The 21,930-nt window shown below is 48.5% G+C and overlaps 1 protein-coding gene and 1 long non-coding RNA gene across 3 annotated transcripts in view; both read right to left on the bottom strand.

Moving 5' to 3' along the window:
* Positions 1–763: 763 nt before the first annotated feature.
* On the bottom strand, positions 764–2,797 carry LOC116547730. The gene is made up of 2 exons (XR_004267157.1): positions 2,158–2,797; positions 764–965 (listed from the first exon to the last, which is right to left on the bottom strand). It is a non-coding gene; the product is annotated as an uncharacterized LOC116547730 (long non-coding RNA).
* Positions 2,798–4,458: 1,661 nt separating this feature from the next.
* Positions 4,459–21,930, bottom strand: part of SLC34A2 (solute carrier family 34 member 2) — a 23,653-nt gene continuing 6,181 nt past the window's right edge. For both annotated transcript variants that reach the window (XM_032273570.1, XM_032273573.1), the window contains 12 exons: positions 20,534–20,648; positions 20,301–20,435; positions 18,779–18,907; positions 17,153–17,296; positions 15,496–15,607; positions 13,260–13,455; positions 12,302–12,397; positions 11,102–11,222; positions 9,724–9,891; positions 8,542–8,658; positions 8,324–8,448; positions 4,459–7,113 (listed from right to left, as the gene is read on the bottom strand). In XM_032273570.1, coding sequence (XP_032129461.1) covers positions 6,499–7,113; positions 8,324–8,448; positions 8,542–8,658; positions 9,724–9,891; positions 11,102–11,222; positions 12,302–12,397; positions 13,260–13,455; positions 15,496–15,607; positions 17,153–17,296; positions 18,779–18,907; positions 20,301–20,435; positions 20,534–20,645 — 2,070 coding nt within the window. In that variant the 5' untranslated portion in view covers positions 20,646–20,648 and the 3' untranslated portion in view covers positions 4,459–6,498. The remainder of the gene's footprint in view (positions 7,114–8,323; positions 8,449–8,541; positions 8,659–9,723; positions 9,892–11,101; positions 11,223–12,301; positions 12,398–13,259; positions 13,456–15,495; positions 15,608–17,152; positions 17,297–18,778; positions 18,908–20,300; positions 20,436–20,533; positions 20,649–21,930) is intronic.

Here is a 21,930-nt window from a genome sequence, read left to right as displayed (position 1 = left end):
GGGCTTTAGGGATCCTCTTGCCTCAGCCTTCCAATTAGCTGGGACCTCAGGCTCATGCCACCATACCTGGCTAATTAAAAAAATATATTATTATTATTGTTATTTTGAGACACAGTTTCATTCTGTCGCCCAGCAGTGCGATTCTGAGCTCGCTGCAACCTCTGCCTCCCAGGTTCAAGCAATTCTTATGCCTCAGCCTCCTGAGTAGCCTCCTGAGTAGCTCCTGAGGCATTACAGGTGCCCGCCACCATGCCCAGATAATTTTTGTATTTTAAATAGAGATGGGATTTTGCCATGTTAGCCAGGCTGATCTCGAACACCTGACCTCAGGTGATACTTCTACCTTGGCCTTCCCAAAGTGCTGGGATTACAGGTGTGACCCACCACATCAGGCCTAAAAAAATTTTTGTAGTGACAAGGTCTCACTTTCTTGCCCAGGCTGGTTTTGAACTCCCGATCTCAACTGATTTTCTCTCCCCAGCCTCCCAAATCACTGGGATTCCAAGCTTGAGTAATTGTACCTGGCCTGAAATTAACGATTAGATAATGCCCCCTGGTGAACCTGTTTTACCACTCCAGGCAAGAGACAGGAGGTTTATTCTTTGAAGGAATTAACCAAAGGAGCCACAGTAAGAAGGACAAGGGCTGAGTGATGAGCTGCAGGAAATACATCAGACCGAAACCACAGTCTACACTTCAGTGTATTGAATTCTGTATCAGTTATCTTGTGCTGTGTAACAAACAACCTCAAAATTGTATTGCCTTTATTTTTAATCACCGTTTTATTTGTGTACTCCATGGTCAGCAATCAGGGATGGGGTTTTCTGGGCTGTTCTGCTGATCCCACCAGTTAGGCAGGATGCTGGCTGGATGCTCTAAGGTAGCTTCATTCACGTGTCTGGTGACAGTGCTGGCTGGCTGGCTGCTGGGGCTGTCTCTGCTCCGGGTCTCTCATCCACAAGATTCTAGAGGACAGTGGAGCAATGCCTTCCTTATGCCAAGGAACGTAAAGTGTTAGTAAGCTCCCTGTCCCCACCTCCTGGCAAGTCTAAATGCTGCCTCTTACAATCAGCTTCCTTAATAATAAAATAAATTTCACCTCCATCATTCTGTCTTTTCCGTCTTATTTTTTCAATTGATTCTAAATTCTGTAAGGCAGCCAGGGGTGATGGTTCTCGTCTATAATCCCAGCACTTTGGGAGGCTGAGACAGGCGGATCACTTGAGGTCAGGAGTTCGAGATCAGCCTGGCCGGTGTGATGAAACCCTGTCTCTACTAAAAATTCAAAAAAAAAAAAAAGAAAAAAAGTGGCCGGGTGCGGTGGCTCACGCCTGTAATCCAAGCACTTTGGAGGCCAAGGCAGGCGGATCACCTGAGGTCGGGAGTTCAAGACCAGCCTGACCAACATGGTGAAACCCCGTCTTAAAAAAAAAATATAGCCAGGCATGGTGGCATGCGCCTGTAATCGCAGCTACTCGGGAGGCTGAGGCACAAGAATTGCTTGAACCTAGGAGGTAGAAGTTGCAGTAAGCTGAGATCCAGCCTGGAGTGCAGTGTATTTGTAGTAGAGACAGGGTTTCACCATGTTGGCTGGGCAGGGCTCGAACTCCTGACCTCATGATCCACCCACCTCTGCCTCCCAAAGTGCTGGCAGTACAGCTGTGGGCCAGCATGCCTGGCATCTCTCTCTTTCTTTCCTACCCAAGAGAGAATACAAAGAAAATTTTTGAGTCTATGCATTGAGTCTGTGTTTGTGAAAATGTATTTTAACCTCATGATTGACCAATGAATAAAATAAAATAGAATAAAATAAAATGAAATAAGGGGTTTCTTTCTGTTTTTGTTTTGAGTCTGAATCTTGCTCCATCACCCAGGCTGAAGTGCAATGGTGTGATCTCAGCTCACTGCAACCTCCCCCGCATCCTAGGTTCAAGCAATTCCCCTGCCTCACCCTCCTGAGTAGCTGGGATTGCAGGCGTCCGCCACCTGCCTGGCTAATTTTTGTATTTTTGGTAGAGACAGGGTTTCACCATCTTGGCTAGGCTGGTCTTGAACTTCTGACCTCATGATCCACCTGCCTCAGCCTCTCAAAGTGCTGAGATTACAGGCATGAGCCATAGCGCCTGGCCCAGAAAACCCTTTTAAAATAACACTTACCACTGCCATTGATTGGGACTAGAAAGTGAGTTCGCAGAGCACCAATTTGTTCCAGAAATGCTGAGTGGTCCTTGTCTCCTGCCCCATGGCTGCAGAGCCCAGTCCAGGACTGCCCCCAGGCCCCATGACATTTATTCGCTCCTCCTAATAATCCCAGGCCAGGCCACACCCCGGGTTCTTGGGTTAATAGCAGTCTTCTTGACTTGGCATGTCACTGTGGAAATACTTAGAGAAAGAAAAATGCAAACAAGCGTGGGAAGTGTATCTTGTACATCTGCCATGCATGTTCATCCCCTATATTTTGAGGCAGAACCATATGCCAAGAACTTACAGTAAACCCACCCTGGCTAAATATTTACATATATTGCTTCATTTTCATTATCACAGGAAGCCAAGTGTTACTGTCCCATATTCCAGATGAGGAAGTTGCTATTGAGACAGTAAATGACAGAGCCACGCGTGGAACCCAGCACTCTGAGTGATTCCAAGCCCAAATTCACTGTGCTCCATAAGACAGATTCAGCTCTCGGCACAGCTGGCCTGCAAAGGGGTGCGACCAGCTGAGTCCTGCACACGTTTCTTTGTTATTTTATTTTTATATTTTTGGGACGGAGTCTCGCTCTGTCACGTAGGCTGGAGTACAGTGGCGCAATCTCAGCTCACTGCAACCTCCACCTCCCGGGTTCAAGCGATTCTCCTGCTTCAGCCTCCTGAGTAGTTGGGACTACAGGCGTGCACCACCATGTCTGGCTAATTTCTTCTTCTCCTTCTTTTTTTTTTTTTTTTTTGTATTTTTAGTAGAGATGGGGTTTTCACCATGTTAACCAGGATGGTCTCAATCTACTGATCTTGTGATCCGCCTGCCTCGGCCTCCCAAGGTGCTGGGATTACAGGCATGAGCCATCAGGACCTGGTGCAAACCTTTCTTAAAGTCAACTCTTCCTTAACACATTATTTATTTTTGAGGCAGAGTTTCACTCTTTTTGCCCAGGCTGGAGTGCAGTGCTCACTGCAACCTCTGCCTTTCGGGTTCAAGTGTTTCTCCTGCCTCAGCCTCCTGAGTAGCTGGAATTACAGGCACCTGCCGCCATGCCCAGCTAGTTTTGTATTTTTAGTAGAGACGGGGTTTCACCATGCTGGCCAGGATGGTCTCAAACTTCCAAGCTCAAGTGATCTGCCTGCCTCAGCCTCCCTCCCAAAGTGCTGGGATTACAGGTGTGAGCCACCACACCTGGACAACATGTTATTATTTTGACTAGCACAGGTGGTTGACAGAACGCACAGCAATGAAAAACTGTACCTTTTATTCAAAGCAGAACTTTCTTTGAATGCAGCAAAAAGGTAATGGCACTCCAAGCAAACAAGCAAGGAACAACTAAGAAACCCTATCGTGTTTTTTCTAACTCATGTCACTTCCCTTTAGTAGCCAACTACTTAGGCCGAAAAATGCTAATATGGAAAGGGTGGCCCACTGCTTTTTCCTTTCAGTTCTTCCTTACCCATCAGGAAGGCAGAGAGCATTGGCAGAATGTGCACAAAATGTGAAATCAGGCCAGGCACGGTGGCTCATGCCTGTAATCCCAGCACTTTGGGAGGCTGAGGCAGGTGGATCGCCTGAAGTCAGGAGTTCGAGCCCAGCCTGGCCAACATGGTGAAAGCCCGTTTCTATTAAAAATACAAATATTAGCTGGGCGTGGCAGTGTATATCTGTAATCACAGCTACTCGGGAGGCTGAGGCAGGAGAATCGCTTGAACCTGGGAGGCAGAGGTTGCAGTAAGCAGAGATTGCACCACTGCACTATAGCCTAGGCGACAGAGTAAGACAATATCTCACTCTGTCAAAAAAAAAAAAAGTGAAATCAAAATAATTGAGCTAGTTTTGTGCAATGCTCTCCCTGTTCTCATAGGAATAAAATACATGTGTGTGCATCATGTCAATGATTCCACAGACGAGTTAACAGGCCTTATGTTTGCGTCTGAAATCACTGTTGCACAATGTAAAGATGAAATGTGAAATTCATGCTAAGAATTTAAATCTCAACTTTTTACTTGGAATGGTATTTAATGGAAAATTTCCATGGCGACTCAAGAGAGACTATAACAGAAAGTGAAGTTTTGTCTTTTTAGTGTCCATGACATTTCTTCCCAGGTTTTTGAACAAGAAGCCCCACAAATGATGCAGCTGCAGGGTCGGATGCTAAGTGGTGGGTAGTGACGTCTGGTGAGGGAAGAGAACTCACATTTGCATAACACAGATCTAACAAGGTCCCTATTTCCCTGTAATTAAAAACAACACACGCCTTTTGGGTTTAATGATTTTATTTCTCCCTTCCCACAACCAGTAAAAAAAAAAAAAAAAAACTACAATCAGGCCTGGTGTGGTGTCTCACGCCTGTAATCTCAGCACTTTGGGAGGCTGAGGTGGGCGGACTGCTTGAGCCCAGGAGTTTGACACCAGCCTGAGCAATATAACAAGACCTGGTCTCAAAATTATACAATCAATGCAAGTACAAAGATCCAATTTTAAAAAATCACCGCAGTACAAAGGCGGCCACAGCCCCTGCCCGGGTTTAACTTACATATGTACAGGGTGTGCGGGCAGGCATGGCCACAGAGGTGATATTACAAAATATACAAAGTGGTTTCTTTCTTCCTATTTCATAGAAGAACCCTGCCTCATTTCCAAATGAGAGCACTAGAAGCACAAAATCATCCAGACCATTTACTATATAACTTATGAAAAATGCTGTACAGTGCTGACTATAAATATAGAGAATTTGACTCTGTTTGGGAATTGCTATCTATGAGGGTGAAGGTCACGGGAGGACTATCTGATATCCTGACCTGCTGGGACGGTGGAGAAGCTGGGATGGAGGAGGACCCAATCTTGCCACATGGCTACACCTACTCCCCCTTTCCAAGGTAAGGCTGGAGCTCATTGGCCAGAAAGAATTGGGATGGTTGGGGGTGGGTGGGGGGCAGTGATGTAATAGGCAGGGGCTGTGGAAGGCAGAGAAGGCGTCTGGGATGAGAAGGAGTGCACCCCTTTGAGCCAGACACATGCGCTCGACTGTACTCAATGATCCCACTTCACCGGGCGGTCCAACTGGGTGCAGATTTCCCCACCCTGAGAAAAGTCTGGAGCTTTGTAGCCATGAAAAGAGGGCAGCTAATCAAAGCCCATCTACGGGAAAATGGAAAAATGTTTGGAAAGAGATTCTAGTGGGTGGGGGATGGAAAGAAGGAAGTTAACCCAGGAAGTCATCTTGCACAAAACGTGAGGAGGCTGAGAGGGGTGAAGAGCTATTCCAGACGTAGATACTCCCTGGGATTCAAGGTGGCAGCATGCAGGCTGGAGAATTTGCATGTTTTATTTCAAAAGATCCAACAGGGAGGGTTTTTGTTGTCTGACCAAGAGAGGGGCGCTAGGCTTTAGCCACAATGCGTTTTAATTTGGCTTCTAAGTTCGCTAAATTCAGAACCTGGGGCCCTTTTGGCAGATACACCACACCCCCTAAATGCCAAGCTACACATTCCCCACTCTCTTCTCCTCCATCTGCCCTACTCTCTGTCTCCTAAGACAAGAGCGGCAAGTGGGCGCGTGTATCCAGCCTGAACTCTCTGTAGTTCAGGTGTGGCTCCCATCCCCAAAGCGTGAGGACAAGGACACTGCGGGTGAACTGCTTGGACAAGCACACCTGTCCAGGTGAGGAAACCCTGATGGGAAATGTGGGAACACTAGGAAGTGGGATGGACACACATTTGTGACCTTCAGTTTCCAAATAATGACGCTGTGTCCCCTGACCCTTTGACAACATAACCATTAGCAGGGCAGATGCTCCCTGGGGCTGATCTGAGGCAAGGAGGCCATGGGGCTGCTGCTCTCGGTTGCCAGGCTTTGGTTTCAAAAAAAAAAGAGAGGCCTGAGCTTGATAGTCACAGAGCATACACTTCCCCATCTGGGGGAGCCTCCCATATGTTCCTTCCCTGGGCCTTTTCTTTCTGAAGATGGTTTTCGAGTCTGAAAATAGGTTCTACTGACCAACCCAGCTACATGCAGGATTAGCCATCTTTCCAGCCACGTTCATTCTCTAATTCTCTTTAGGTATCATCCTGTGTCTTCCTGGAGTAAGAGACTACTGAGTCTCCGGGGGCTGGAATCAAACTGCCCTGCAGGCCTATCCAAGCCACAGGGAATCGAGTTACGTAGGAGTGCATCAATTTCATTCGCTAATTTGAAACAAATCTCCTTGAGGTGGTGAAAGGGTGCAGCAGTGGGAGGGAGGAGAACACGCAGGACTCAGGGTCCCTTCCTCCACCTCTGGCGACCCGGACAGCCCCCTACAAGGCCGTGCATTCGGTCTTTGAGTCCGGGGCAGGGACCTCACCCTGAGCCTCTGTGCTAATGGTTATGTTGTCAAAGGTCTCAGGGGCCTTGACAGGGACGGCGTGCGCCTCCTGCCCCTCCTCCAAGTCCTCGCAGCACCTGCTGCAGCGGCAGCACTTGCAGCCACCACACAGCAGGCAGCACACGCGGCAGCACACGCGGCAGCAGCAGCAACAGGGCAGCTGGAAGCAGCCGGCCAGCTTGGAGACCACGGCGTCCCAGGGCTTCAGCGAGCGCATCCACAGTGGCAGCCAGTTCCAGTTCTGGAGTATCTTGGGCAGGATGCGTGGGCAGCAGGACTGCAGCAGGCGGAGGCACAGTACCAGGATAACGATCAAGAGGATGGGCACACCGACACCCACCAGCACCGGCCAGCCGGCCAGCGAGAGGCCAAATACCGTCAGCGGGATCAGGAAGAAGAAGACGATCAGGTAGAAGACTGCGAACCAGCGATACTTGGCAGAGATGTTGCCCAGCCCCTTGGCCATGCGGATGGGCAGGCGAGTGAACGGGATCGGGTACCACAGTAAGATGCCGGAGACGTTGAAGAAAAAGTGGCACAGGGCAATCTGCAACACGAGAGGTTGGACAGGTGAGGGGTCTCTTGCCAGGTGGGGGCGGTTGGGGGGAGAGAGAAGGGAAGGGGGAGGTCAGCTAGGAGGCATCACAGCCAGCATGGTCACAGGCCTTCCAGGCCTTCCTTGTCTTTACAGCTCAGCCCAGAGGGTATCTGGATTCCATGAAGACCTACTATGTGTCTGGGAGGGCCAGGGGCCCTCAGTGGTGCATTCTGTCAATCCTCAACACCCTACAGAGTGGCAACCATTTTTCCTTGACATGGAGGCATCATGGGGTTATGGTCCCCAAATCGACAGGTGGGAGATGGAAGAGGTGGAAATGCACATCCCACAAGCATGGCTCTAGAGACCAGGCACTTGGTCACTTTCCCAAGGCCGGTGCCAAGTACCATGCCCAGGCTATGGACCAGCCCTGTCTAATACACTGGCCACACGTCCACCCAGAGATGTGCTTTAAGTATGAAATACACACGAGATTTCAAAGACTTAGTTCCAGAAAAGAATGCCAAATATCTCAATGTTTGACAGACTGATTACATATTAAAGTGATAATGGTTTAAATCAAATACATTATTGAAAAATGAATCTGTTTCTACTTTTAAAGATGTACCTACTAAAAAATTTTGGGATAACATGTGCAGTTAATCTATATTACATGCTTGAATTTATATTTCTTTTGCACAGATGGCTTTGCCTCATCAGATCTTTATAATAATCCTAATGAAATAGGGATCCTGTTCTCCATCTTTCAGATGAGGGAATGGACGCTTAGGTCAGACTACTTGCCAAAGGTCACTTGGTATGTAAATGGTGAGGTAAGAATTCAAATCCTACCAGGTAACCTAGATGGTCCATGCCAGGGAGGTCTCCTAACTGGGGAGTTCCCCAGAGGGGGCAGTGAGTGAGGAGATGGGAGATGGTGTCTGTGCTTCCTAAGTATCCTTTCCACAGCTCTATCAAGGGGCCACCACACCTTTGCTGAAACAACCACCAATTATGGGGGTCTTACTGCCTCTCTCAGGACTGTTTTGATTGTTCTCCCATCAAGGTCCTCAAAACTTTCCCCATGGCTTCCCTTCCACATATTAGTTCCATTTTGTGGGGAGCACAGAGAAAAGCCTGGCTCTTGTTAGAGACCAATTTGCAAGACCATGGGAGGTCCGGTCCCCAGAGCCCCTGCGCCCATGCCCCGTGTTCTAACCTGGAGTGAACTCTTTATCGAGCTGCCTGGGCTGGCTAAGGCGGCCAGGATGGCGGTGGTGGTGGTGCCGATGTTGGAACCCAGCGTGAGTGGATAAGCCCTCTCAATCGTTATCATGCCGATTCCTGGGGTGGGACACAACACACAAACACATCAGACCCATGGGATGACAGGAAATGGCAGTGGTGGCCAGAGGGAGAAGCCGGGGAGTAACTCACCAATCAGGGGGGTCAAGGCCGACGTGAACACAGAGCTGCTCTGCACAATGAAGGTCATGCCTGCCCCAACGAGGATGGCCAGGTAGCCAGTCAACCATGCAAAGGGAAAGGGGAAATCTGGAAGACAGAAGGAAGAGATGTCACAGCCTCTCTAGGGAAGGTACGGTTGGCAGCCCGGGGCAGGGGCTGGGCCTAGGGGTGACGTTGGATAGGCACCTCCTCATCCCACATATGGGGGTCTCAGATTGCAGAGTAAGTTTTAGAATCCAGTTTCATTTCCCACTGTCTTTTGCTCCGCATATTCAGATGGAAAAACCAAGGATGAAGGTGAGTGTTACGAAAACAAAAACAGATTCCTGGAGTTCAGGTTAGAAAGAGTGAACCCGCCCTGCCCAGATAACCACTCTCCTTCCAGAAAGTGCTGAGAGCATGCTTCCTCTCCTGCCCTGGTCTCCCATCACCAGCCACGTTCAACCTTCAACCTTCATCTCCACCTTAAGGTGCACCAAGAAAACGCAGCAGCTTGGAACATGCCTGTCAACTGAGTCCTCCACCCCACCAGCACTAGATCAGGCCCTGTATTTCCCAGAAGCACCCAGAGTTGCTGTTTCCCCAAGACAACCTAGGGTGGGGAACGAATTTTCTTGGTTGTATTTCACTGAGCTTTCATGGAGCGATGATGTCATTGGCTTGGCGAGCTCTCATTGGTCAAGACACCCTATTTGGCAGGCAATCCTCTTGGCCAGCAGTTTCAATGGCTACCTCTGGATGCTGATGTATTTATGCGTCACATGTCCTTCACAACAGTGAAGGGAGGTGGGGGCGAGGGTGGACTCGTGGGGACCTTTTTCTAAGGGGTCTTGACAGACCCAGTAAAGTCCTGAGCATATAGGAAACCTGCTAGGAAAAAAGGCCTGGCTCATGGCTCTCCAGATATAAGCTCCCTCTCAGGACCTTGCCAACATGGAAGGCTTGAGCCTGCTCCCTAGACCCCACCCAGGACACCAAGAATGTTTCCAGGGGAATGACATCCTCACTTCTGCTGCTGATCCAATCTGAGAGAGAAACTCCATGCCATGCAGAGGCCATTGCTAGATGGGAATTTAACGGACCCCCACTCCCCATGCAGTGGCTGTGATGACACCGTCCCTCAAGGCCCACAAGTGAGGGCAGTGTACACACCAGTGTTGATGGTCTTCTTGATGACAGTGGCCACCTGCCCCTTGAGCACAGAGCCCAGGATCTTGACAATCATGATCAGGCAACCACAGAGGACCACCAGGGAGATGACAAGCAGGATGACGCCCACAGCAACATCCGGAAGGTGGAAATCCACAAAGATATGCTGGCCTAAAAAGACCACAGAGAACCTTGTCAGAGGGGCATGCAGCCACCATGGCTACAGATCCTAGCTCTCTGTGTAAGGACCATGCTGTCAGTCTAATTTTTATACTAATGGTAAGTGTGCTTTGAGGGGTTTGATGGGCAAGTCAAAGTAGGGGGCATTGCTAGTTGTAAAGCCCCTTCTGCATCCCCCAGATAATTCCAGCAAAATATGGTTATATCAATGAATGTATAGTGCCTAGAATGTCGGAGGTGGTAAGTTAATTTAATTCTTTGGGGTAACCGTACCTAGAATATTAAGGTATACTGCTCAGAATTAATGTCAGGTTGGGGCGCAGGAAGAGAGAAGCAGAGATATACAAAAGTAAAAGTAAGGAGTAATTAGAATAACTAAGGATGGCTGGGTTGGAAAAACATTACAGCTTCTTAACAATCAGAGCATGATGCAGACTCACTGCCTTGTTCAAGTGCTACAGCTCCAGGGCCCTGAATGGACCCCGCTGTACAGAAGGGACTAATGGAATGAATACATCTGTTCTATGTGGGTCCCACATCTTCCTTCCAATCTGGCTTTCGTCTCCCTAAAATTATTTTATTTTGAGACGCTGTCTTGCTCTGTTGCCCAGGATGGAGTGCAGTGGTGCCATCATGACTTACTGCAACCTCTGCCTCCTGGGGTTCAAACAATTCTCCTCCCTCAGTGTCCCAAGTAGCTGGGATTACAGGCCTGTGCCACCATGCCTGGCTCTTTTTTTTTTTTAATTATTTTTGTAGAAACAGGGTTTCACCATGTTGGCCAGACTGGTCTCGAACTCCTGGCCTCATGGGATGGGCCCACCTTGGCCTCCCCAAAGTGCTGGGATGATAGGTATGAGCCACCAAGCCTGGCCTCTAGAGTTATTGACTAAGAGAGACTGAACAAAGCACGTAGAGGGAGCCTCTTGAATCTGTTTAGCTTTTCTGAGGTGGTACGGAGCTGGCAGAGGAAATGGGCTTCACGTCCCAGTTGTGCACCTTGCCATGGGGACCTTGGGCCTGTCACCTCAGTTCCTAAGCCATAGTTTCCTCTGCTGTGGAAGCATGTTGCTCACTGCTTGATGAAGGGGAGGTGCTTGGCGACTCCTGTCTTTTCCTTCACTTACTGGGCTTCACACAGATAAACATGTCACCCCAGGCAACTCCTGTCACAGTGGTTAATCCACGGAGCTCCACTCACATTTGGCGATGTTCTCCTTGTAGGTCACGTTCTTCATGGTCCAGGTTTGGATGCCTTCCGTCCAACAGAGGGAAGGGGAGGTGCAGTCAGCAGTCGAGGGAACAGTGATGTTCATCTGGGTCTGGATGACAAACATGACAAATGCCCGTGACACTGGTGTTTAGTGGGGAGTGGCAGGCAATAGCGGGGGTGGGGATGAACAGGGGCAGACACCACACAGGTGCGTGCAGTGTGGCTCCAACAGAACAGTTCTCTTCTCTTGAGGACTTATTTCTCACCTTTATTAGAAATCTCTTAGAACAACTTTGGACAACTAAAGTCAGCCTTCACCACTTAAAAACATCTAGTTTGACGGCTGGGCTCAGTGGCTGACGTCTATAATCCCAGCACTTTGGGAGGCCAAGGCAGGCCAATCACCTGAGTTCAGGAGTTTGAGACCAGCCTGGCCAACATGGTGAAACCCTGACCCTAATAAAAATACAAATATTAGCCGGGCATGGTGGCAGGTGCCTGTAATCCCAGCTATTCAGGAGGTGGAGGCAGGAGAATCACTTGAGCCTGGGAGGTGGAGGTTGCAGTGAGCCAAGGCTGTTCTACTGCACTCCAGCCTGGGCAACAGAGCAAGACCCCATATCAAAAAAAAAAAAAAATTTAGTTTGTATGTTTTAGTCTCCAGTCTTCAGCACCCCACAAACAACGACAACAACAAAACACATGAAGCAAGGGCAAGGCACAACCCAGGTGCAAAGCAGGCTGGGTAGGCTCCTGACACAGAGCATGAATGCTCTGGGCCCGAGCAGAGGGAATACTCTGGAAGAGTCTGGAAAGTGAGAGAGAGGCCACTTGCTGCCAACACCTATAGGGAGGGTTGGACTATTTCCATGAATCCCTCCAAAAATGAGAACAGAGACGCAGCCTTCTCCTAGAGACATGGAAATTAGCAAACTGAGAATGCTGTATCCCAAGGATGAGGCAAAGGGGAGTCTGTATGTCTGTATGTCTGTATGTCCTACTGTTGACCTGCATTCAGCCTTCATTCATGGACTTGTTTTCTGCAGGCATTCCCTGGTCACTTTTGATTTTTCAGGGGCTCCCAATATTTCTTTCCCCTGATTTTTTATTTACCCGCCTTGAATGCAAGATTTGGCTTAACATTCAGATGCAAGGTTCACCTGCCCGGGAGTATTCTTGGAAACGTACCTTGTTGGTAAAAGTTTTGCACCAAATCTTGATGAGACTCTTGTTTTTCACTGTTTCATCATTCATTGCAATTTGGCTGATAACTTTTTTATCCAGCTGTGGAAAGCAACAGACAGACCATCAGCACATCTGCAGAAGCGATTTAGGGCACAAACCAAGAGGGGCTGAGGAGATCAAGGTGACTGTGAGCCCTCAGGGAGGCAAAGTGAGACTCACTCTATCTGCAAAGGCACGGATATCTAGGGAGCAGACAGTAGATACTTTCTGGATGACTGAATGACCAAGAAAACCAGTAAAATACAAGGTCCTAGGAAGGACCCAGGGAGCAGAGGGTGAGAAGGCTCTAGGCAGGAAAGGGTAGATCGTATTGAGGGCAGCAGCGGTACAAAGTGGTCTCAAGTGTGCAGCCTGAAGAAACGCCTCCACCGCAATAAAGGTGGCGTATCATGGAAGTCAAAGTAACCATCAAGGTCGGTCAGTCACTCTATCAGGTGGCCCTAAAGTCCTGCCTCTCTGGGCCTTTTCCAGAGGCAGCTACAGAGTAGTGTTTCTTCTTCTTCTTCTTTTTTTTTTTGAAATGAAGTTTTGCTCTTGTTGCCCAGGCTGGAGTGCAGTGGCGCAATCTGGGCTCACCGCAACCTCTGCCTCCTGAGTTTAAGTAATTCTCCTGCCTCAGGCTCCCAAGTAGCTGGGATTACAAGCATGCACCACTATGCGTGGCTAATTTTTGTAGTTTTAGTAGAGATGGGGTTTCTCCATGTTGGTCAGGCTGGTCTCAAACTCCTGACCTCAGGTGATGTGCCCGCCTCAGCCTCCCAAAGTGCTGGGAAAACAAGGGTTACCCACTGTCCCGGGCCCAGAATAGTGTTGCAGACCCTCGGCTACAGCTGCCAGCTTAGGTAGGGGATGGTGTGGGTAGGAATTTTGTCTCTTTCTCTCTCTGAAGGAGGCGAGTTACCTGGACAATGAGCTTTGTGAAGGGCTTAGTGATGACTGTCAGAAGCTCTGGGGCGTCTTCTCCATTCTTGAAGTGGAAGCTGTCCACCACAAGCTGGGTTATGACCTCAAGGTAATGGGTGGCAACCTCCAAGGGCAAGAGCACCAACACGGAGAGCCAGTTGAAGAAGTCGTGGACTGTGGCTCCTGCGAAAGCTCTGTGGGAGGGGAGCCCCGACAGCAAGATCAGTCACTAAGCAAGAAGGCACCATGCGGGGTGGGTCATGACCTGAATCATCTGCCACCCTCTGCTAGGTGTCACCTGTGGAAGTGTGCACACATATACAGTTTCATCTTTGTTCTCTCATAGCAATCCCCAGAGTGGCTGTATCTACATTCCCACTGGCTAGATGAGGAAACAGCGGGCCAACAAGCACGTTGGGGTTGGAATAATTAGCTCAGCTATCACTGTTCGGAAGAATTGCAGCAAGGCCACTTTTCTATCATGTATATTGAAGGCAACCTTCTTTTGGAAAGGTGAGGACCAGTATGAAGGCAACCGAAGCCCTCTATGCCGAGTTTTCAATTGTTCCAAACACATAGAAATGATAAATACTCAAAGTGATGGGCACCTCAAATACCCTGATTTGATCACTACACATTCTATGCATGTAACAAATATAACATGTAATTAACAAATAATATAACAAAATATCACACGTACCTCATAAAGATGTAAAACCATTTTGTAACAATAAAAAAATTTAACTGCACATATACCCCAAAACTTAAAGTATAATAAAAATATTTTCACTTGGCCGGGCGCGGTGGCTCAAGCCTGTAATCCCAGCACTGTGGGAGGCCGAGGCGGGTGGATCACGAGGTCAAGAGATCGAGACCATCCTGGTCAACATGGTGAAACCCGTCTCTACTAAAAATACAAAAAATTAGCTGGGCATGGTGGCATGTGCCTGTAATCCCAGCGACTCAGGAGGCTGGGGCAGGAGAATTGCCTGAACCCGGGAGGCGGAGGTTGCGGAGAGCCGAGATCGCGCCATTGCACTCCAGCCTGGGTAACAAGAGCGAAACTCTGTCTCCAAAACGAAAGAACAAGAAAATAGAAAAAAAATTTCACTTAAAAAGACCTCTATGCAAGTGAATTCCTAATCTTTTTCTTGAAAGTGATGAAAAATGAATAGTTTCCACAGGAAACAAGGCTAAAGTATATTACATTTTGCATCCCTCTGAGGAGGTTCAAAGATTCCTCCTCGATTCCATCTTATCTCCAGATTGAAAAAACTCTGTTCTGGATTTTTTTATCTTCAATGAAAAAGCTTCCCTTAAAAAAGAAAAAAGAAAAAAAAAACTGCTAGAGGCTGAGAAACATTTAATTTTCACATTAACCTTTTTGGAAAAAAAAAAAAAAAAAGAGTTTCCAACATTCTACCTGCTCTATTTTTGGATTTTATGCGTACACAGATTTGCTTTTTATTGACATGTAGGTGAAGAACAAAGAAAAAGTGGCGAGGTTCGAGCTGACTGACAGTGGCAGTTTTAATAATTTATAATTATGACCAAACAATACTTTTATTATTACCTTATTATTATTCGAGATAGGGTCTCACTCTATCAGCCAGGCTGGAGTGCAGTTGCATGGTCACGACTCACTGCAACCTCTGCCTCTCGGGTTCAAGTGATTCTCCTGCCTCAGCTTCCCAAGTAGCTGGGATTACAGGCACTTGCTACCATGCCTGGCAATTTTTTGTATTTTTAGTAGAGATGGGATATCACCATGTTGGCCAGGCTCCTGACCTCAGGCAATCTACCCGCTTCAGCCTCCCAAAGGGCTGGGATTACAGGCATGAGCCACCATTCCTGGCCCCAATAAATCCTACTCACCTAGCTGGCCTTGTTTCAATTCCACCACCCAGCAGGTAAGTTTCTGGCTAGAGCCTGCATTTGTTTAGTGAACTCGATGTAGTGGGTGCTCTAAACACATAACTACTAGATCGTATTCAATCCCATGACAACACAGTGGTGACAGATGGTATTATCCCTGCCCTGCGGATCGGGGAGCTGAGTCTAATCAGCTGGTGAGTATGTGATCCAACCCTAGCTCTATCTTCCTGTGGTTACTTCTAGGAACTCCAGGAATGAATCTGATAAGCATGTCATCTCCGACTGGGTAAAAGTAAGTACAACAGCATGGCCTAGGACAATACAGCTGATGTTGCAAGGGCTGGTTTTGAGCCTCTTACCTTCTGAACTCACTCCGGTCTCCCGCCTGCATAAGCGCAACGATAGTGTTGGTGATTGACGTTCCAATGTTGGCCCCCATGACAATGGGGATGGCAGCCTGAACGGTGAGCACTGGAGGATGGAAAAGAGCCATTAGCAAGCTTAGAAAGGCAGCCTGGTGGGGCAAGCTAACGTCACTCATGCTGAGTCCTCTAGAGCAGTAGCTCTTATCCTCTGTGGGGTCATGCATTTCACTATGACTCTGATGAAAGTGCCTTTCTAGATTCCTCCCTCCTCCCTATTGCAGATCCAAGGCTAGCCTGAAGGAGACCAGGAGGCAGCCAGCGATGAAGGACTTAGGTGGAGGAGTTCCAGGGCTTGCATGTACAGTTGGGTCAGTTGTGCATGGCACAAAGGCTCGCCTTTAAGGAAGCATCACTTCTTTTTTTGAGACAGATCTCGCTTTGTTGCCCATGCTGGAGTGCAGTGGTGCGATCTTGGCTCACCACAACATCTACCTCCTGGGTTCAAGCGATTCTCCTGCCTCAGCCTCCTGAATAGCTGAGACTGGAGGCATGCACCACCATGTCTAGCTAATTTTTGTATTTTTAGTAGAGACGGGATTTCACCATGTTGGTCAGGCTGCTCTCGAACTCTTGACCTCAAGTGATCCACCGCCTCAACCTCCCAAAGTGCTGGGATTACACGCACGAGCCACTGCACGAGCCACTGCACCCAGCCAGGAAGCATCATTTCTGTGAGAGATATCACACGGTTAATTCCAGGCATTGTGACTTTTTCAAACAGAATCAGCATATTGCTGTACTTTTTTTGACATATACAAGTAAAATATTTTGAATATGTAATACCTTTTTCCAACTGGACCCAGAAACATTCTAGTTAATTCTGGCTAAGATGCTGGCTTGGGAAGAAAAATAGTTCTGGCCAGGAGCAGTGGCTCATGCCTATAATCCCAGCACTTTGGGAGGCTGAGGCAGGAGGATCACTTGAGCTCAGGAGTTTGAGACCAGCCTGGGCAACATAGTGGGACCCACGTCTTTATTTGAAAATAATAACAATCAGCTCAAACTGGTCCCCTTCAGAGGGTCTGTCCAACCTTGCTAGAGCAATTCTCAGGCAGGTACAAGCTTAGAGTGTCATTTCCCCAAGCTCAGTTGTCCCAGAGCAATTTGTGATGCGATTAGTTGTCTTCATTCTTAGCACCGAGTGGCCCTGTCCCAGAGAACTAACTTTCTGCAGTGATGGAAATGTTCTATGTCTCTACTGCTCAATAGGGTAGCTGCCAGCCACCTGTGGCTCTTCAACACTTGAAATGTAACTAGTACAACTGAGGAACTGAATGTTATATTTTAACTTTAAATCAGTTAAGGTTCAATGAAATTAAATTGCCACATGTGACCAGTGGCCACAGGTCTGGAAAGCACAGCCCTAGAGAATTCAGCACTGAACTCCAGCAGCAGGGTCTATTTCTAGATCCTGCCATAGAAATGGAAATGGGAAGCTGCCTTGGATGAAGAGGGGAACACATGGTAGGTGGGGCAGCATCGGAAGACAATGGTGACAAGGCCTGGGCATATTCAGAGTGAATTCTTGCTCCCCACCCCATAGACAGGAGAGTGTCTGCAATGCAGCTGGGCTCATGGGGGCCCGACTCACATGATGAGGCCACCATGCTGACGACAATGGAGGTTGAGGTGCTGGAGCTTTGCACCAAGACAGTCACCAGCACCCCGATTACCAGCCCCAACAAAGGGTTGGACATAATAGAGCTGTTACTGAAGAACTGTCCCGCCATTTTTCCTGAAAAAAACACACACACACACAGGTGATCAGGGAGATTAGGTGGGCACTGGGTACACAGAAGTCTCCATCCAAGGCCAGCTGGCAGTGGTTTGGAAAGTCCAGCCTCCAGCCCCCATCCCTGAGGGAACCCAGGGAATCCTCCTTCCCCGTGCCTCTTCCCAGTGCTGCCCCGATAAGGTACGAAACCCACTGGCTGCCCACATGTGCCTCCGGTCCCTGTCTCTCTGCCCTACTTCCCCACCCACTGTGAGCCTCTGGTTACTCTTGTTCCTTCACCCTCCATCCTTCCACTCTTCAACCACTCCCTCGGTCAGCAAGCCTTTCTCTGCTCAGGAACCCAGCCTCAGCTCTGTACTGGGACCAGTGGGTGCCAGTGAGCCTCCTGGGTGTCTCTGGGGTGTATCCTCAATTCACATGTATCCTCCAAGACAGGATCTTCTCCTCTACCCACCCTTAGCCCCAGCACCAGCCTTAACTGAATGCTGGGAGAGTTATTCTCAAGAGTGTGCCTGAGACCATCAATCCATTCCCAAGTCCACTGTATAAAGAAGACGGAAGCCCAGAGGATGCAGGTGACTTGTTTGAGATAACCACACAGCAAAGGCCCTAGCCGATGCTGCCACGGACCAGGGAGCCCAGAAGCAATGTTCAGGAAGTTAGTTTGTCCCTCGTGCTCTCCCATGAATGCCCACCTCCCCAGCTCTCCAAGGACACAAAGCTGGGTTCCCAAGAGAGGCAACAAGGATTGCAGAAATCCATGGTCCTTTGCGCCACCCAGATCTGAGATTGAATCTTACTCTGTTAATTATAGGCTGTGAATCTCAGGGCTGGTTTGTGATCTCTCCATAAATGGGAGGACTTTGGGAAAGAATGTTTGACAGAGAGCCTTTGAAAATGCCTGCACCCAGTGGGCACTCAGAGTTCTCCCTGTGACTGACGTCACCATTGAGGTGCAAAGGTAACCAAGCACATGGCGACTTCAATTCTGGGTTCCCATGCTCCATGGGCACACACAGCTCCCAGAACTGTGTAGGTAACTGCAATGGATGCAGATCCCTCCAGCCCAGAGAAGAGGCCCTGTCTTTCCCCCAGCAAGGGCCCAGCTTTCAAAGGGCCCTCTTTTGTATTCCAGAATTCTCTCTGGTGGGGAGGATAGTAGGAATTCCTGGGCTAAGTCTGTGTCAAACAATTTCCTGCCTGGCGTTTGTGGACAAACTCAAGTGGCTGATAGCTTGGAATAGCCTCCAGCCCCGGCTCCTGACCTAAGCCACCCGAGCCAAGTCATAGCCCTTTGTATAGGGCTCAGTGTTCTCGTCTATAATGGAAAGCATAGACTTCATAAGTGATCTGAGGTGGGTTCCAGTCCTAAAACACTCCGGGAGGCTGCAGCTGGAGAGGGCTTGCTGAGTTGTTAGCCTCCGAACCACATTTCACGATCACGTTCCCTCACCCACAGGCCTCTCAGCCTTTCATTCCTACCTCCAACTAACTGGAAGGCGCTACTAAGAACATCCAGGGAGCACACGAAAAAGTAGAGAAATCCGAGCAGCAAAATCAATTTCCCAATTCCTTGGAAGACACAGAGAATCTTCCCTTTGGTGTCTCTCTCTGCAAGGGGGTGGGGTGGGGGGACAGAGAGAAAGGCATGAAACTTTGGTAATGAGCTCAGAACTCTCCCCGCCCCCGCCCCCGCCCCCGCTCCCTTCCCAGTCTGGCAGCCATAAGTTCTTATGTCTAGTGAGGCTTACAGATGGGACGCAGCCATCACTGCAGCTTTCAAAGCAGTTACCACTGTGGTCCATTTAGCTGAAACCCTGGTAAAGTGCCTCTAAAGGATTTGCATTTGGGAGGAGGGGTTCAATGCAGTCTTCAACAGACAAAAGGGGCTCCGGCTCAGCTGAGGCACAGTGTCAGAGTGAGGCAATAAACAGCACTCGCCACCTGCTAAGTGCGGGGTGGGAGATAATGGCTGTCACGTTCTGAACAGCACAGAGTATTTTCTAGAATGCAGCTGCACAGTAGCAATCACAGTCTCAATTTATGGAGGGCTTGGGGCATCATACATCCTGGGATGCTACATCTTTAGCTGTTGTTTACTCCACTGGCTTTTGAAATCATGGTTCTCATCTTCCCCCTCCCAGCTCTTTCCTTCCTACCTCACCTCCCCACCCCACACCCCAATCTCCTTTTTCTTCCTTGCTGTTTAGTTCATAGACAGACCTTCTGCCCTACATACATTTGGAAATGAAACAGTGATTGCTTGCACCCAGCTGTCTGGCTGCATATTCTGTTTTTCTAAAAACCTTCCCAGACGCCCACATTTGGGTGAGGCGACCCTTCTGAAAGCCTTCTGAGAAGAGATACCTCTTCCATTCATCGCTGTATCCACAGCACCTCCAAACAAGTGCCTGGAACCTGTTCCCCCACAGTGAATTATAAGGATCCAGACAATGTCCATCTTTGCTATAACCACAGTGCCTGGCACATTTGTTGAATGAATGACCCCCCAATTACTCCAACATGCTTTGACTCAACTTCAAAGATGGGAGGGTGGCCAGATGCAGTGGCTCATGCCTGTAATCTCAGAACAGGGAGGGAGGCCAAGGTGGGCAGATCACAAGGTCAGGAGTTCGAGATCAGCCTGGCCAACATGGTGAAACCCTGTCTCTATTAAAAATACAAAAATTAGCCTGTAATCCCAGCTACTTGGGAGGCTAAGGCAGGAGAATTGCTTGAACCCAGGAGGTGGAGGTTGCAGTGAGCTGAGATTGTGCTATTGCAGTCCAGCCTGGGTGACAGAGCAAGACTCCATCTCAGAAAAAAAAAAAAAAAAAAAAAAAAAAAAAAAAAAGATGGGAGGGTGACATCCGTAGCCAGGACCCTTGCTTCAAGGGCATCGGAACAATGAAAATGGGGAGGGGACGGGGGAGACAGAAAGATGGTGACACTGTGAACCTCAGGAAGTTCCCCTCCTGCCTGCCACAGCCAGCGTCACTTTTACCTGACCACTTGATCCCCGCATCCTGAAGAGCGGGTAGGTTCCAGGGGTCATCCACCTCAGTGGCCTCCTCTAACAGTGTCGCCGTGGAGTAGGTTGGCAGAAGTTCAACTTTAGTTACAGGTGCCCCAGTGTTATCTGATGAAATAAGCAAAAGGAGTTGTGAGGAATCAGACCCAAGTGTCGTGGGCTCCTCACAAGAGAAGCTGTTCTGAGGACAAGCAAGTAACACTTACTTTTGTCTGTCTCTTTGCTTTTATCCGGGGCGATGGGCTGCTGACTTTCGGCCCCTTCAAGGTACTGATTGGGGTTGGGCTGGGCATTTCCCAATTCAGGCCAGGGAGCCATGACCTGTGGATGAGAGAACAGCTTACAGCAGCAGCCATGGAAAGGAGGCACACCCAGTTGCTATAAGAGGAAGAACTATCGTTTACAAAGCTTCTACTGGCTGGGGAGTTCAGCAGTAAAGGGAAGGGAAGGATTTCATACTTATGTGGCATCTTAAGCACCATATTTCACTTCTTTGTGGTTCCCCGTCAAACACTCACCAGGCAGTCACTAAAGCAAACAACTTCTCAGTGTTGGGTTAGCTGCATGCACCACCTTTAATCTCTTAAACTTGTTTTTGTCTTGACTTTCTCCAACAGTCAAAAATAGGATGCGCCAGGCGCGGTGGCTCACGCCTGGAATCCCAGCACTTTGGGAGGCTGAGGCTGGTGGATCACCTGAGGTCAAGAGTTCGAAACCAGCCTGGCTAACGTGGTGAAACCCCATCTCCACTAAAAATACAAAAATTAGCCAGGTGTGGTGGCGCACGCCTGTAGTCCCAGCTACCTGGGAGGCTGAGGTGGGAGAATTACTTGAACCTGGGAGGTGGAGGTTACAGTGAGCTGAGATTGTGCCATTGCACTCCAGCCTGGGCAATAAGAGCAAAACTCCATCTCAAAAAAAAAAAAAAAAAGAAAGAAAGAAAAAGTCTAGAAAGTGACTGGCATTGAGGAGGCATCCAATAAATAGCAGCAATTATTACTGTGTCATGCTGCCTGGGTTAATCATCCTTTGTTAGAACCACATTCTTTTCAGCCTTCAAAAAGGACCTTCTTACAATCCATTTTCTCCACAATGCCTTTCTCAGTTACATGGGACTGACACACCTCACATTCCAGTCCTTGGAGTACTTGTTCTTTGACAAGAGAAAATTATTCCTTATCCATTAGACAAAGCAGTCCAAAGGACTGGACACAAGCAATTCACAGGAAAGAAACAAATGGCTAAAATGTCTATTAAAAAAGAAGCAAAAAAAAAAAGAAGAAGAAGAAAAAGCAATTCAGCCTGGGCACAGTGACTCATGTCTGTAATCCAGCACTCTGGGAGGCTGAGGCAGGCAGATCACCTGAGGTCAGGAGTTTGAGACCAGCCTGGACAACATGGTGAAACCCCGTCTCTACTAAAAATACACAATTAGTCAGGCGTGGTGGCACATGTCTATTATCTCGCTACTCAGGAGGCTGAGGCATGAGAATCACTTGAATCTGGGAGGCGGAGGTTATGATAAGCCAAGATCACACCATTGCACTCTGGCCCAGGGAATAAGTGAAACTTCATCTCAAAAAAAAAAAAAAAAAAAAAAAAA

The sequence above is a fragment of the Sapajus apella genome, unplaced genomic scaffold (genome assembly GCF_009761245.1).
Source record: "Sapajus apella isolate SASKATOON/1434 unplaced genomic scaffold, GSC_monkey_1.0 scaffold5, whole genome shotgun sequence".
In the NCBI taxonomy this organism is placed as follows: Eukaryota; Metazoa; Chordata; class Mammalia; order Primates; family Cebidae; genus Sapajus; species Sapajus apella.
The sequence above is the reverse complement of the archived record's forward strand: the minus strand, read 5'-3'. Positions and strand labels throughout refer to the sequence as shown.